This window comes from Bombus vosnesenskii, unplaced genomic scaffold (genome assembly GCF_011952255.1).
Source record: "Bombus vosnesenskii isolate JDL3184/JDL3185 unplaced genomic scaffold, Bvos_JDL3184-5_v1.1 scf7180000013314, whole genome shotgun sequence".
In the NCBI taxonomy this organism is placed as follows: Eukaryota; Metazoa; Arthropoda; class Insecta; order Hymenoptera; family Apidae; genus Bombus; species Bombus vosnesenskii.
Window position 1 is genome coordinate 4604890 of NW_022882960.1, and position 17379 is coordinate 4622268.

The following is a 17379-nucleotide window of genomic DNA, read 5'->3' on the forward strand; positions in this document are numbered from 1 at the left end:
CGGCGCACACGGGGCACATACCGCTCGGACGTATTACGAGTTGTGGCCGCACGATATTATCGCGAACGAGAGGTGCGAACGTAACTTCGCCAAGAAGTGAAAATCACCTCGTTAATCTGCTCCTCGACTTATCTCGCAAGATCGTCCATTGCTTTCTTCATTCGGTCGCTTCCTCTATCGTTCTCTTATCTACTTCACTTTCCTTCCTAATTATAATTATCGATCAAAACTGCTGAACCATTTTAACGAGGATGATTTCGCGCTGCTTGTTCTTCAAGCGAGAAAGAAAGAAGATCGTGCTCTGATATTACGTGTAATCTTCGATGCAGGATTCTTTCGTGAACATTAATGGTTCTATATATGGTAGCCGGGTTTGAGAATTTCAGAAAAAGTAGAGTAAAGGAAGTGTACAGTCGGTCACGAAAGCGTACTGCGCGCGCCTATAGAATTTTCTGCATTTGATCTGTTAAAAGACATAACACAGAGTCATTTGTATCCGCGTAGAATGCAATTGCCTCTAATGTGTTTTCGAAGGGAAGTGAAGAAATTAGAACGTTTAACTGAGAAGAATCTCGGGATACGAATATATCAGAGATTAGAAAACCTTTAATATTTGTCATCACCGAAGAAATAGTAGGATATTATTTATAGGATATTGCATTATATTATTACAAATAAAAAGAAAGAAATATATAAAGAAGATAATAATATAGCATTAAGCCTATTATTTCTATGATCTCATGTAGATATACCAAGTAATTTTTGTAACACTGTATTTTATACCTCTTTATTTGTTATTTTCAGAAAGGTGAAAGTGAATAAATTGTATTACATTGTGAAAATATGTCTTAATGTGCAAGAATATTAGTAGAGAACGTGTAATAACGTTCTTGCTGTAATATTTTATGTTTAAGGGATATGTGTTGAAGATATAGAGAAACATTACGTAACTTGAACATTAAGTTAGATGATTTTGAGTTTTCTTTTTGCCTCCTCTATCGTTTCGATAATCCACTTTCGAAGACTTTATGTGTTTATTAAAAGAAATGAATTATCTTAACATCGGATCTCAACGAGAAGATCAGATTTTAACACGAAGATTATCTTCAGCTATTGATTTTCATATGAGAAAGAAAGCATTTCAAGATATCGTAGTATGATATTACGTGTAACGAAAATCGATATAGATACCTTTACGAGCATCTTAGACATCATGGCCTTTCGTAGTGGCCATCTAAATTTGACAGAAAGTAAAAGAGATAAGATAAATATACAAATAAAATCGAATGACTTTCAGCCCCCTGTTCCCATTTTATTAGGGCATGTCAGATAAGAGAAAGATATAAGAAAATTGCAGTTAACATGAAATGATTTCGAACCGTGGAAATCAACTTTCTAAGAAGATTTTGTTAGCAATGCTCTTTCACTTGCTAGTCACTTGCGTTAGAAATGATGAGCGTATTTTTCTTTCTATTACAGCATAAGAATTTTTATCACTTTCTATTTATTTTTATACACTCTCTCTAGTAGTTTATGTTCTTAAAAGCATACGAACGCTTGCATTTTCTCATAGATGTACATGAAGGACATGACAAACTGTAATGTAATTTCGCTGATAAAACATACTACGAACACAAGAGATATTTTAGTCGAAAGAAATACTCTAATTCAACATATATATTACTTTGTATCTTCTTTCACGTTTTCATAATTTCATCTATCTTTGTTGTTTCTCATTTGAGTCGCTTCTTCAGTAATTTCTTAATTCTTCTCCCTTTTCAAATGTTAACTTCGCGAAGAAACAAGTGGATCGACATTGTGAATTTACTCTGAAGGTCGACTCGATCTTCCAGATCTTAATTGTGACTAGAGAGTGAGAAAATACAAAGATTTGACAGGAATTTTTTCGGATCGTTATCTGAATCTGCCTAATCTCAAAAATATATCTAAAAATCTAAATGTTCATATAAATCATTCTAAAAATGTTCATTTCTCTTCCTCTGGATTAGCAACATAACGGATTGGACGTTATCTCTTTCATCAAAGAGAAAATTAGTGGGATTAATTTATATTTGATTGGCGAGAAACACCATAATCATTAATTTTACCTATGAGACTTTATAGTTCGAAGATTAACTTCGTAAAGGTCACAGATATGACTTTCTGCGATGACAGAAAAATATTTTATTCGATGAAAAATGTCAAAACATTTCGGTAGAGAAGAAATTTGTTGGAAAGTGTTATTCGTTAAAAATTTCTTAAAAAATATAAAATCAACGTCCATTTTAGTTCCGATGTTTTCTAATTTCAATAGATCGCATTATTTCCATGATACGTTACGTTATTTTCTGGAAAATTTTACCAAGTATGTGAATAAAAAAGTTTTACAAGAAAACTAACTATTGTTGTTAGAAAGATACCGATAAGGCAATATAACTTAGTATTTTCTTAAATATCGACTTGCAAGTCTTGGGATTTCGTTTTAATTAAATTTAGTTTCATCTTAAAACACGATAGTATGAAATCTCATTCATATCCATGATTAATTTAACATATATTTTAGATGCAGTTTATTGTAATTCTGAGCGGAAACGACTGGCTATGAAATACTATTAAAGATTATCTCAAATATGATTATCATGGAAGCTTAATCAACTCGATCGTACGCAATTAAAGCAATATCTATTCTGTCTTCTTCCGCTTACAGTCTTAATTGCAACCGAGATAGATTCGTTTGCTGTTTCTTCACTCGCTTCGAAACATTTGTCTCTGTTAAAGTAATCGCAGTGTAATCATTTTTATGTCATACTTGCGTAAAATATAACCAATATGAAAAATCAATTTTCTATAACGATATCACTAACGAATATATAAATATTTTCAAATTTCTAAAATCTTCGATACATTTCGATCTTCCATTAATTTTTTATTTTACAGTTCACAAAGAATATCTTTACGAGTATTCAATTTCTTCAATTCCGATTAACAACTAATTAATCAAATTTATACAAGCAAAATTTCATACATAATTTGCTTCTCTCCCTTTAATACTTTTCATATTTCCTACATAATTTACCACTCTTTTAGAGCTCTGTTCTTAACACAAACGAAATATCGACGACCATCGTCAAATCTCCAGTAAAAGCAAGCATCGACGTTAATAGAGAAATCCATTGGAAATTAACCAAAGTTTCCTACAGGCTCGCCATCCTGGATCAAAAGTTAACGACTATAGGCTGCTCTTCCGCGCCAAAATAACACCCTTTCGACCACCAAAGGCTACCACTCTACTCACATGACTTCCTTTCATATAACACCCTCCCCACCATCACGCACGATACGCCTCAGGAGCTTCATCCTCTTCAGCAGCTCGCAAGAGAACCGCGATTGAACTTTCATTTCAGACGGGTATTCGCCAAGAACCGCTATTAATCCATTTCTCCGTCTCGAAGAGATATTTCATTCCGTTTATTCTGCATTCTGCCCCTTTCTTCCACTCGAACGTCATTCCCTTTCACTTCTCTCGGCCACCTGCGAGACGGTTTATTTCGCCGGAGCCTCTTCTGCATTTTCTACGGGCTAGAGAGCGACCGTGATTTCCGTTTTCTCCTTGGTGAACGACCCATCGCTCGATTATCCCCTGGATTTCACGCGCTTTTCCTCTTTTCGAAGCATTTTTTTTTTTTTTTTTTTGTCTCCTCCCCCTTTCTTCGGGTTACGTTCGCTTCTTTACGGTTCCGACTCATTTTCCGGCTCGAGGGAGATAAAGCTGGAATTTCCTTTCTGAGTGATGGATAACGAGGACGGGGTTGAAGGATCCTTTTTGTTCGTTTTTTACACGGTTGCTGGATAATTAATCCTTTTGGCTGTGATACAAAGTTTGAAGAATACGACTGTTGAAAATAGCTTATAAATGTTACCATAGGTATAGGATTAGTCAATAATATTAATTTTGATTGTGAATTGCGAGCGAGGAAATTAAATATTCGCAGAGTATAAAATATCGTTTGAAAAGTTACGAAGATTTTAATACAAGATCGATGTAAAAAATGTTCAAGGAGTTGGGTGAAAAAGTTCGTGGATAGGTCGTCGTGTGACGATTAATGTCTTTATTTCGAGCTAAATGTATTCATGCTATAAAAGGGTATTTCTTGCAACTGGGCCAAGCCATAACTCCAACGTGACAGAGGGAACATGAAAATTTCACTAGGCAAACATAAACTATTTCAAGCGACGTATTTTCTGTGACAGTGGAACTGTTTCAAAGATCGAGTAAATGTTCTCATATTTATTTATATCGCAGCCTTCGCACATTTTCCATGTTTCATCAGTGGAAACGATATAGGAAATAATGTTCACGATATGAAAACCATTACAGTGGCCTCAATAGACCATAAAGTTAACCCTACGATTAAACCTTAACTCTACCACGATCTTCGAGTATTTATGTTTCAATCTCGTTCCAGCGAGCAAGAATATCCTTAACATTAAAAAAAAAAAGGTTAAAACGTAGATATATCAATACCAATTCTTTCATATTTTCTTGAAACTTGACGATATTTTTTAACGATAGAAGAGCTCGATCGTATCGAACACGAGCCAAAAACGTAGCGGTATTTAAAATATGGAAATACGTTTTAAATATTCACTCAGCGAAAATCATATTTCATCTAACCGAGGAAATGTCGCTCTTTCTGTCAATTGATTTATTTTCGTCCATTAAAGTATGCAAGACACGGGAGACATAAATCAATCGATTTCGTTGATGTCGATTATAATTAGAACTGAGCTAATGTTTAATAGAATTACTGATTGTAATTAACACGAATTGTACAAAATTATCTTCATAGTTATATTTTACAATATCTGCTCGATTGATCATACTATAGGAATAACGTCAAATTTCAGGATGTGATCAGCGAACGGAAGCGATTAGTGAGTTCTTTAATAGGTTCTTTTACTTTTTTTTTTTCTCTAAAATTGTATATATTATTCCGTATCTTATCCCTCGAAGCTCGGAAGATATTCTAGTTACAACGAAATATTACTCCTAGCTCATTTTAATACCATTAGATCACGCGGAGTCAACTGATGAAAGATTAACAAGAACCTCTGTTCCTTATTCCTGTTTATTGGCCTTGCCTACAGGACGTGACGTGGTTCGATGCATCTTAGTCTTATCTCATTAATGCTTCTCTTATTCGTGAACCTGACATATTACGTCTTGATTTTGCTGTGACATCCAACCTGTTCTATAAATGGACTTCTTATTCAATTTAAATAACTCGTATACGTGTAAATGTGACAATATCGATTCTAATAATTTTCTTTTGAACCAGTAACATCGTAGTATGTATTAGCAGTGTACTTTTCGATGATTTTAATTTACGATCAATAGCAACGTACTTTTGTCGGACACGTTATCCTGAATCGTTCAGTTATTTTAAATTTCACTTATAGAAATATATATATATATATATATATATATATATATATCTGTATAAGTCGGATAAAAGTCTTATTATTAAAATTTCAAAAGAATCAAGTGGAAATAGAAAATCGATTTTATCTTTCTAATTTAGATCGCTAAAAAGCTGCATCGTTGAACTGCTCGATAATATTCGAGTACCTTTTGCACAGTTTGAATTATTCATAGTTACGATAGCAGTTGGAAAAAAGTTGTTAAAAACCGGTGGTCATAGAAACTTCATAAATTTAGATTTTTATTCGTCAAATGCATATTATTATATCCTTTTTATAAGTATAATAATATAATACCAGGCAACGGGTACAATAACTAACGTTAAATCGAACTCGTTCGCATATCACAACACGATCTGGAAAGCGTACTCCGTAAAATGCTCCTGTTCTTCCATAAAATTCATGTTACAAGTTATAACCATAATTCGTAGTTGGTGCCAGACTCTGTATCATATTTATAAATCATCGATCTTTATCTTTCGCCAAAGATAACCGATTCGCTTCATTTTCCTTATCTCAGATTAGTATCAGCCGCGTCCAATTTTATTTGTGAATGAAATTATGCCATCGATTATCTGTAATTTTCAACATGTAAAAAGTTTACTTGAAACGATATCCTGTTCCAGAATCCAAGATATGGAAATTGAGTTCTATACGTACGACTTGTTAATCCAAATACGATTTAAAACGTCGAGCATATTTGACACTGAATAATATTAAATTATGGAATAATCTTCGAATTACCTTGATATTATTGTTTTTAGACTCGAAGAAAATGGAAAATAGCTTCGAGTTTTTGTCACATTGTACAAGTATTGCGCATATTAATTGACAGGTGCATAGATCATTAAAGAGAAACTCCATAATTATGTTTTATTAAGACCTTTTTGCCGTGTATTCTTTGTTTGTTCTCAGTTTCATGAACGAAACCGATTGTTCCGTATGGAAACGAAAGTGAAACCAATACTACGTTAGGTTAATTGTTACGTCGAAAGATATTTGTAAAATTTGTTACTTTGTACGATTGCTACCGTAGGATTTGTCATTTTAGCGAACAATTTCGTTATGTTTGTTATGGTTATCAATACACAAAAAATTATTCCTTTTATAATTTACTATTCTCGCAAATGTTTGTGAATGGAAATTTTTTACATCTAATAAATAATAGCGTAGGTTGATTTAAGAAAAGAACACAAAGATTTACATATATGAAAAGAATGATAATTACAGTTCGTTATTTTGATCCAAACTCCAACGACCAACAGCTGCAAGAAATAAATTAGTTAAGTATGTACGAATCATAAGAAAAATTATTTTCCTTTCAAAGTTTGCCACGAATTATTCAATGCTTTCGATTGAAATATCTTTCTTCGTCGTAAATGACTTCGTTAACGAAAAATACTTCGTTAACGATGATCTTGTTTCATTGAAAAGAGTTCTATTTTAACCCCCTCTCCCAAAGATTACGTTTACCAATCGTTCATATATACCGTGATTCACTTTTTGAAATTATCTTTAATGAGAGTGGCGCACAGTGGAGCCGCCGCAGAAAGGAATTCTTTTCTCATTGACAATAAGTAGAACGCTGGAAACGAGGTCAAGAGATATGAACTCTCCGAGCGAGGCGATGCATCCATTCCCTTCAAGCAACAGTCTAAACTATGATAAAAGGTTTTTGCATAGCATCGCCGTATATTCTGTGTATATTTCTGTAAACTCTACTTTCCCACTTAAATAATTCATTGCACATTTATTATATCGTACGTATTTACATTATATCGTTGCACGCAAAATTAGAGCAACATTTTCGTAAAATTTATTTTACGACCATCGTGAAATTTTTTACAGTTTGAAACTTTTCCGATATTTATTTCATATACTTACGGACGAATTATTTTGAAATTATTGCGAAATTTCCACATAATTTACTGTACCGTTAAATTTTTTATAATTCCAAACTTGTAAATTATTGCAAATTTTTGTTATCTTCCCTCATTAAATTATAAATTAAACTTCCATTTGTCACGTGTGTTTCACAACGCACGTATCGATTATTTTACAGTTATCGCAATCTTTCGTATAATTCTAAACTCGTGAATTATCGTAACTTGGTAAACTGCAATCACTTTTCGAATTTTAATTTCAATTTTCTACCTATCGTCGTACTTTCCCACGCGGATTAATTATTTCACAAATATTAAATTTATCATCAGAGATCCATCGAATAAGCGAATCCAATTTCTCGATCAATCATGCGTGCTTCAAGAAGCAATTACAGGTGCAAACGATTAACCTTCTATGCTTCGTAACGAGCAGTATAGATCGATGGTTCGACAGCATTGGAAATCGTAAACGCTGGTATTTCGAACGATAGCACGATTCTTCGAACATCTACCAGTTCTCATGAGAAGTTCGATGACCTACAACTCAAGTATGCACCGGACGATGCGAGATCGAGGGAGGAAAACCGATTCATCAACATCTTCCTGTCCTGCACTTTCGATTTCCGATATACCTTATGAACTGCGCATACTTCTGTACGCGTACTTGGAACGTTTCTAATTATACGAATTGTACGACCGTTGTTATCTTAGGGGAAGATCGTCGGAAACGTTTCGTCCCATTTCACGCCAGCCACTCGATTATGAATATTTATAACCCGAAGCTATTTCGAGAACTCTGTTCGGCCACTTCTTTCCTCTTCCTTTATCGCTGCCGTCATAACAATAAATCTCTTCGAACAAAGACGTTTCTTTGCGAAAAGAAGAACCTTCGTCTCAGCGAATTTATGCGATGAAAACGGAAAGACGGCTGTTTCTGTACAAGATACTTTCATCTTATAAGAACGACAAATAGCGGATAGCGAACAGCGAATTAGCGGTAGCTACAGGTCAACTCTGAAGGCTTACGTCTGAGTTGATTATATTTTAGTCGAATGTAATCGTATTTTAAACGCTCTGAATATCTAAATATCAAGTGTACAAACGAATGAGTCAAATTTTTCGCTGGAACTGGAAGTTTAGTTAAGAAAGAAAATAGCTATAGAAAAGGAAAAAGATGTAGCAAGCTGTTCGATAGGAGTATTTGTCGTTGCTGTCTATAAATTTGGCTACCTATAAAGCAGGTGACGAGATCCATCGTGGAAAATTATTTTGTCTTTAAACAAGATGAAATCGTCAGGACCAAGAGACGAAAGACATCGTAATGAGCCTGGTTTGGGACGTCTTGCAGCAGCGAACTTTGGAGTGCTACTTGTTCCAGTCGATGTAACACGTCTTATCCTACATCCACTTCCAATTAGTGGATCGGATACAGAAGTGACTTGACGATTAGATCTCGTCTAAAGACATAGCATTTTATCGCGATGGAATTCATCTATTGCCTGATAGATCGCTTAAAAGTTGTAGAAAGCAACGGCGAATATCTTTTTGATTGAGCAAATTGCTATACTTTCTTAAAAATAGACTTCGAATTTCAGATTAAGAAATTTGTACACCTGATACAACGAATCTTGTTCAACGAATCTTACGATCATTCTCCTAGAGAAAAATGTGCGTCGTAATGGAATATTCTTGGCAATTGGAAATTTGAATCGCTTTTTACGATTTCTGTTGCAATTAGTGGCTGAATTCCACAATCCAAAAGCAATATGTACCCAATTCACGCATTGTCATATTTATCACATCGTTGTAATATAGAGGATGGTTGGTAACTGGTGGTACAAGCGGGAAGGAGGCGATTCTACGCGAAAAACGAAGTCGAAAATATAGAATAAAAATTTGTTTTTAATTTTTTTTTTTTTAATTTTTCCATCGAGATAACGATCTACAGTGAAATCCGTTATAACGTACCGCACGTGTACCGAGCGAAAATTCAAAGTCGATTTTCTCGAAAACAAAGCCTCAAAGGAAAAATTGTTATTCTATATTTTCGACTTCTTTTTTCGCGTAGAATCAGCCCCTTTCCGCTTGTACCATCAGTTACCAACCACCCTGTATTTGTTCGTACAACCCACGTACAAAATAGCGCAACAAACTACCTGTTAAGTTGACGTGTAAAAGTTCCATATTCGTTTCAACGCGAAACTAATTAACGACGATACACGCGTTTTTTGAACAATTTAACAAACTCGCAGAAACTTAACAGAACTTGATAAGCAACTTTTATTGTACAAATATGTGTTTCTAGATACGTGTACACGTATTTCATAGCCAGAGAATAAAATCGGCGTGGAAGACATATTTGAAATTCAGATACGTTAGCGAAGATACGTAACTACAGGAAGAAGGCGGCGATTGATCGATGCGATCGTAAAACGACGGCGCAACAAATTGGGAACAGCAGCTGCATTAAAGAGGGAATCAGAACGACGCGACGCGACGCGGCAGATCCGGAGCGGTTAATTAGCGTGTTACGGGCAAACGAGGACCCTGATACCGTTACGTATCTCGCGAATGCGAAATCCTACGAGCTGGAACGATAATGATCTAACGATATATACACACACGCTCCACGCTTTTCCCCTGACTGTTGGCTCTTTGTGCGTTCGCTCTCACACCTTGACCTTCTTCAACCGGGAAGTCTAGCCTCCCTTGAAGGATATTCGCATCCGAAGGACGCCATAATGCGTACGTACGCGTGTACGCGCATTGTGTTTCTACAGTCTGCCAACCAATTTAGGAATTTACGCGATTTATACGATTATGGTTAAATATTTTTTTTCTTTCTGATTTTAATTACACCGGGAAGATAGTTGGGGCGCGAGAATGTACATTTCACATCTCTCAAGACTATGACCCGAGCACGTGTTGTTAACGACAAGTACGCACGTTGGTTTCTACACGTTTAACATTGTTACCTTTGTATCCTTAAAGCAGAGAATTTTCTCAGCTAATTAGGATCGCTGTTTTTTCGTCGCCTGTTCTTTTTATCACGAATGGATTAAGGATTTTTATCGTTTCTTCGTTTGCAAATATAGCAAATGTTCGGTAATCGTTAGCGGCGTTTTGCGATGAGATTTATATTCATTCATTTATTCAGTCGACTTCGAAAGTCTGTTACTTACAAGATATTCTGCATTTTAAATATTCAGAAAAATATTTTTGAAACTCATCGATTTGGAATATTCAATGTTGGAATGTAATAATCAATCTCGTATCACCAAAAGTGCCCTCTTATTTGATTATAACTCTAAATATGTATTTTCGCGCGCTATTGAACATTTCAAAAAAGATTCTTTACTCGATTTTCTAGAAAATTTCATGGGTTTACCAACCATATTCAAGAAACTTATATTTGTGAACCGAACAGGTGGTTCGAAACGAAGAAACGAACGAAGATGAAGTCGTGACGAAAAGAGAAAAAAATTGAAACGGACGTTCTTCTCTAACCATAACAACACAGAATAGCGTGAACTTCCGCGTAAAACAGTTTTGTTTATAAAAAGGCAGAGAGTGTTATTTTAACTTGTAAACTTCGAACATGTTACGGTAAACCTTGTAATTTCTAGCTTTAATTTTCCCAGGAACAATTTATAAAGAAAAAAAATGTTAATGGGTCTACTTGCACTCTAACCTGAATTATTAGTTTCTTCCATGGGAAATTAATATTCCACGATGAAAGTGATCAGGATGGCACGTAAGCAACACGTAAAGCGACTTTCTATTCAATTTGGAACATCACTTTCTTGATAAAATATCGCGCGAGTTATTCATCTATCGAATATCTATCGAATCGAACGACAGTTTCAAGTTACACACCAAGTTTCCAACTATGCGTTGGTGCAAATATACAAGTTATGTGACCACGAGAAAGTTCAAAGGAGATGTAACGGAGTGAAAAACTCACCGGATGAGAGTTGATTTGCCGACAGGATCTCGTCTTCTCCAGGTTGAAGGCGAACTTCCATTTTTCGCAGACGCGAATGCAGCTCTCTTGTGTGCAAAAAGAGGAAAAGGGTGCTGGAAATCGCGATAAGAGCGATCAGCTCGATGGTCCTGTAAAAGAATAATCGAATCAAGCAGCTGCTCCTACATAACAAAAAACAACGATCTAATGTTATTTTGCACGTTTGTGATTGCATGTTTCATGAACGTTCTGGTTCGCTTCTTCGAGCCAGACTTGACAAGGATATATTTGTTCCCAAAGAATCACAAATACGTCGTCTGATCGTCGTGAATGCGTAAAATCACAAAAATTAGCTACTGGTACGTTTCTTGCCTGGCTTTTAAAAATTCGTTACACGTTCATTTAACATTGACAAACATTTTCTAACGCAAATGAGCTACTTTACTTAGGCAAGAAACTTTCAATTCCGGACGCATCCTTCTAAACGGATTAATTGGTAGAATTGGTTTCGGCAAATATTAACACCCGGTAGTCTTAGATCCGTTAACTTGGTCGATTCCTAATCTCTTTGCAAGAGAAGACTTTCCATCGTGCAAATAAAGGTAGAACGAGAAAACATCCGAGAAACTGTGGATGTCCGTTTTCCCAAAGCAACGTGTCACGAGCGGACCGTCATGTGGGTTGTCGTCGCCGGAGGAAACAGGGCATGGCAAGCAAAGTTATCTGTCCCGTAATTGATCATTCTGTTCGCGGAGATGGTTCACGTGCGACCTGGTTTCAAGCGATCCCACGTCGACCGTGAAAGGACGACCGTCACCGGGGAGATACAAAATTGCGCTCCGATGTTACAGAGAACCCGAACATTTCTTCGTTGCACACCGTGTGCGGTTTGTAACTTCACGGAACGGCCGTAATTACGGCAAAGGATGACAAAGTAAGGAATCCGGGGGAATTTCCCCCGGGAATGACGACACGTCAAAGCGTCTGTGTGAACAGATTTCCAGGTGGAAAATTTTAGTATTATTGAAACTCGAATGGCTTGAATTACGTTAAAATGCGTATAAAGAAAATTCAATTTTATATTGTAGGTGTAATCATACTGCCGACCATAAGCAATAGAGCCACTCTATATATAGTTATATTTGGAAAAGACTTCATTTAATATTTTATTTAGTACAATAGGACATTTATTACATTTATTGGAAAAATGTCCGTTCAATTTTATTTTATTTAGTATTTTCTCTGACATTTTATTCAATACCTTTTTGTTAGAAGATACGAAAATCGAAGAAAAATGTAAATTATTCGTTCTTCCCGCTAAAAGTCAAACAAAATAATTAAAAATTCGAACAACGTACTTAAATACACCGAATCTGTTTAACATATCCGTCAGTTTAGTCAATTCTCGTTGACCTTTGATTATTTCCACGTATCGTAGTCGTTTTTAATAAAATCCAAAATTTCTAAAAATTAATACCATTTACTTGAACTATTTTCACGCGCCCATGCAATTTTTAATCAAAGCGAAAATTTCTACGAATTAACACTACTTTACATTAAAACCATCAAACAGGATTTGAAATTTTTCTTGTATTTCGAAAAATTCTAGACAAGATGGTACATCGTAAGGAAGACCATGCTACATCTTTCTTCAAATACAGTTATATCTAGTACAACGTATATTTCACGTTTCAGATGCATCCATATCTTCATCACGTCACCATACATTTTAAATATGCATAAAGCAGAAACAGCATCGCTTTCCGCTTCATTAAATTAATTCAACAAGTTTATTATAATCTGCAACTGGGGATAAACGACGCAGCTAAAACGTACAAACCGTGCAACAAGTAGTATCATATCGACATCGATCCGGGCTATAAAATTCTCCGTAATTACCATCGACTACACGCTATCGTGATGATCATACTCGATGAAAGAATAATCTATTTATCACCTTACCAGTTTTTCCCCCATGCAGGAAGTAATCACATCAAACGTCGGTTGTTTCGATTCCGCGATCGACACGCGTTTCGCATCTCATTGAAACGTTTCTTTAGAAGCGATCCCTCGTCTATTTCTCACGTCGTACGGTAAAACGTCATCCTCGATGACGTTCTTTTCAACCCGTTCGGACGTTGACACACGCGGAACGCCATGTGTCGCATAACTTTATAATGGTTTACGATCTTTGAACGAGCAAAATCGTGACCGCGAGAACCGGAAATTCCGATAAAAGATTTCTTGTATCGCTTACACGATTTAGAACCGGGTTCTTCAGAAGAAAAAGAAAAGAAAAGGCATCTTTTCATAGAACAAACGAAGTGGGAGTTCGCGTAACGTTATCTCGCGAGCTTTGCATAATTCCTAGGAATTACGTGATTCAATTTTATCGATTTCTCCATTGAAATTCTCGAGATTATCGGGTTCGAAACGAGATGATCAACGACGATATCGGTAAACGAGTTTCGATAAAGATACGAAGTGTGAATATTTTTTTTTTTTTTTCGAAGAGGACTTGTTACCAATTTTTCTAATTACTTGAAAAGTAAAGAGTAAAATTTGTTATTACGGTTGGTGATAAATACAGTTATTGATTTGGGAATTAGTCAATTTATTTAGAGATATGTATTGTTTCGTAATACGTTTCGTAATACCAGACACCGGTGATTGTAAGCTTTTCGAAGGTTTAAATTATCGTTTTTGTTGCTCTTTGATAATATTATCAACTGTTGCTTGTTTGTAATTCTTCTGCAAAAGCAATCCATGTAAAAGTTTTCATACACTTTTTTTGTGATCTTCAAATTATGTAAATACTATAATTTGTTTGATAATATGCAATTATTACAAAACGATTTGTCTATCAAAATTTCAATTCCTTCGACAGTAAATATGAATACATATTTATTTATTATCTTCTTCATAGAAATTATACAGCATTAAATAAATTCTAACAACTAATGGTATAAAAATATCTACTCGAATATCTTCTTCTATGTAGACAGTTGAGAATCATAGTGGCGTAGGTTAGTATAAGTCAATCCACCGCCATTCCTTATAATTCATTATATTTTTTCAAGCCGTAAAAACATACCACGACAGAGAATAAAGTCATAACTGAATTAACTAAACGACGCTTTTAAGAATCAAAGTACGCGATGAAGTTCAAATTCTCGAGATCTTCACTCACGTCATTGTACGATTCTTTTCTCTTTTCTTAAACACTTCCAAGCTTATCTGTCACTTGTCAACCAACAATAAACAAGTACCTTTCTCGCACTAAAAGTACAAATTCTTTCTACCTGTCGTCAAACGATCTTATTAAAGTTAAATATCAAACTTTCCAGCGACGATTCAAGTTCCTACATTTTTTCCCATAAAAGTACAAAATCTTTTCCTCCCATCGTCGAACGATTGATACGAAACTTTCGAACGATTGTTCGAGTTCTTACTTTCTAAAGCGTGGAACGTTTGTCACGGTGAAATTCGAACGTTCGATTCGGATTAATTTTAAGAGAATGCAGGCTGACCACGCGTGGAATAGTCGAGTTTCCAGATATCCTCATTATGCACGATGGCCCTTCCCGCGTCCCATGTTCTTTCACTAACGCGTTCCTAGGAGCTTACGGTTCCTTCGTGTTCGTGTGTCGTTGACACCGCGTCCCGCGACCGATACCGTTCGTTTCTTGTTTTCTTTTATCTGGACACGCGTTCGTTTCTTCCGACGCGATTGTCTGGACCGCTTGGACATCCAAGCGGTTTCCACGGCGAACAAGATGCGCTTCTTTGCAACCGAGGACGTGTAAAGGGAAACCTATGGTTGGTCACCGGTTAGGACGTCCATGCGAGAATCGATCCTTCTAAACGATCCTTTTAAACGATCCTGATGGTGATGCATGAGAATGACGGTAAATTTTTAGTAGATACAGGTTCTCTGTTCGTGAGAGATTTGAAATGAAGCTCTTGCTGCGAAGAATGTCCGCTATTGCTCAGAAGTACCTCGCGTGTTTGTCCGTGTTTGATAAGACGTAATTCAGCCGTTTCATGATCGATGTTGCACGCAGCGTTGTACTTTTTCAGCGGAATAAATGCAAATTGCATTTCCGACAACACCATCCTTCGGTAACAACTGCAGTGATCTTGTAAATCGAAGGAGAACGATAACGCGAAGAGTCGTATTTTAACAAGTTATCAAACTGTATATATGACAAATGTCTTTGCTATTGGTAATGCTGTTGCTCAGTTTTTGCGTATAAAATATTAAATATTATATAAAAATATTAAAAATGTAATATTAATTTAACGAAACGTATGGATAATAGATTTTAATTAATGGAATATGTTGAATGATCCACGGGTTAACTGTCGTTTAGCGAAAAATACAAAATAATTTTTCTTTTTTATGAAAATATGATACTTTTAAAATTTCTTTTACTTTTTAATTGCTTTGTTCGATACTGCTGAACTTTTACTCGAAACATTCTCTTATGAAAATTTTGTCAAACTATCGATACAAATATGATAGCGATCGATCGCTCAGTAAATGAGTAATAATATAATCGATAAAGAGAAAATTTGTCTTGCAATCCAAAATGGATCTAGAATGATTTTCTTCTGTATCATTGTAAATATCCTAATATTTATGAAAAGGATTGTACATTCTCCACGATAAAATCATTTACAAAATTATTTATTATATATTTTAGAATAATTTCATTTTAGGCAATTATTTATCTATATCGACATAATTCTCCAGATATTCTGCTAATAAATCAATTGAAGTTTGAGACCAGCAAATCCGATGTACCATAAGATCATTGTTGGCTATTGTTCTGTGATAGCAACAATCTGTTGATAATTCGATTTCAAGCTTCAATTGACTCACCGACAGAATATCTGAAGAATTACGTCGATATAGATGAATAATTATCCTGTAGCTGGAGAATTTGATGAAAACGAAGATTAAGTGTAACGCATGGGTAAATTTGAATAGTCGTCTTTTACAACTTTCCCATCCCAGTTTGATTGAATGCTAATAAGATTTTTGTTCCTTCAGAAATATCCTGCGTCCTAAATGTTCTGCAAGAATTTTTCGTTCGCGGGAAGATCCAATAATAGCCATTTCTCAACATCCTCCTTTACCTAATAGAATTATGATAGTCGTGTTCCATTACTTAAATAAGCAACTTTAATTGAAATACTTTGGCAAATCATTTTTGCTTGATCAAACATTACCTCGACAGTCTTAACAGCCTGCAACACTATGTATATAACTACACGCATAATGTGGCACATGCCACATTCTCCTCCAGCTTTGTTAGAGCAATCAATCATGCAAATCTAATTTAACAAAATAGACATTTTTTGATACTCGTACAGAGTTCAAATTGAATTACGCAAAATTATCTTCGTGTTCTGCGTCTTCTGTACATTTTTAGTTTTCCTTTGTACAGGTAACCGTTGATGCAACAGTTAGTTGCTCTAACGAGCCTGGGAACATTTTGCCAAATGATCGAGATAAGCGTACTTGATTATAACTAGGTTGCACAATAGCTTGTGAATTTAGGAGAACAAATTGTAATGAGTTATTCCTTATATTTATAGCGAATGGACTATGATTGGAGCTTCAATGAAACACAATTTCAGGAATTTGGCACGAAGAGAATTTCACTTTTTAAGAGACGATTTAATAACCATGGAAGAGTCATTTCGACTTATAAGAAATGTGTTCTACTGAAAGAAATTTTGTTGACGATAAACTATTTGGATGGTAACAAATTATCCTACGATCCTGTTAGCGAGACAAGTTATAGCTTGTACAAGAAAGCTTTTCAAGCCATAAGTAACGAATAGCAGTAACAGCTTCTGAAAACTAGAAAAACAAAGAATTTTATCCTTTTTAGTAATAGTAATAGAATATTAACTTCGACAATTTCTAATTTATTCTTAATTTCTTATTTAATCAACCTCGACAATTTCTTATTATCACATTCATACAATCTCGCTTCTCTATTCTACTAATCGCGAGATATCAAACACTAAAAACGTTCT

The 17379-nt window shown here is 35.2% G+C and overlaps 1 protein-coding gene across 4 annotated transcripts in view; it reads right to left on the reverse strand.

Moving 5' to 3' along the window:
* LOC117235124 (heparan sulfate 2-O-sulfotransferase pipe) overlaps positions 1-17379 on the reverse strand; it is a 117197-nt gene that overhangs the window by 61002 nt on the left and 38816 nt on the right. For all 4 annotated transcript variants that reach the window (XM_033496865.1, XM_033496866.1, XM_033496864.1 and 1 more), the window contains one exon: positions 11329-11477. In XM_033496865.1, the coding sequence (XP_033352756.1) occupies positions 11329-11389 (61 nt within the window). In that variant the 5' untranslated portion in view covers positions 11390-11477. The remainder of the gene's footprint in view (positions 1-11328; positions 11478-17379) is intronic.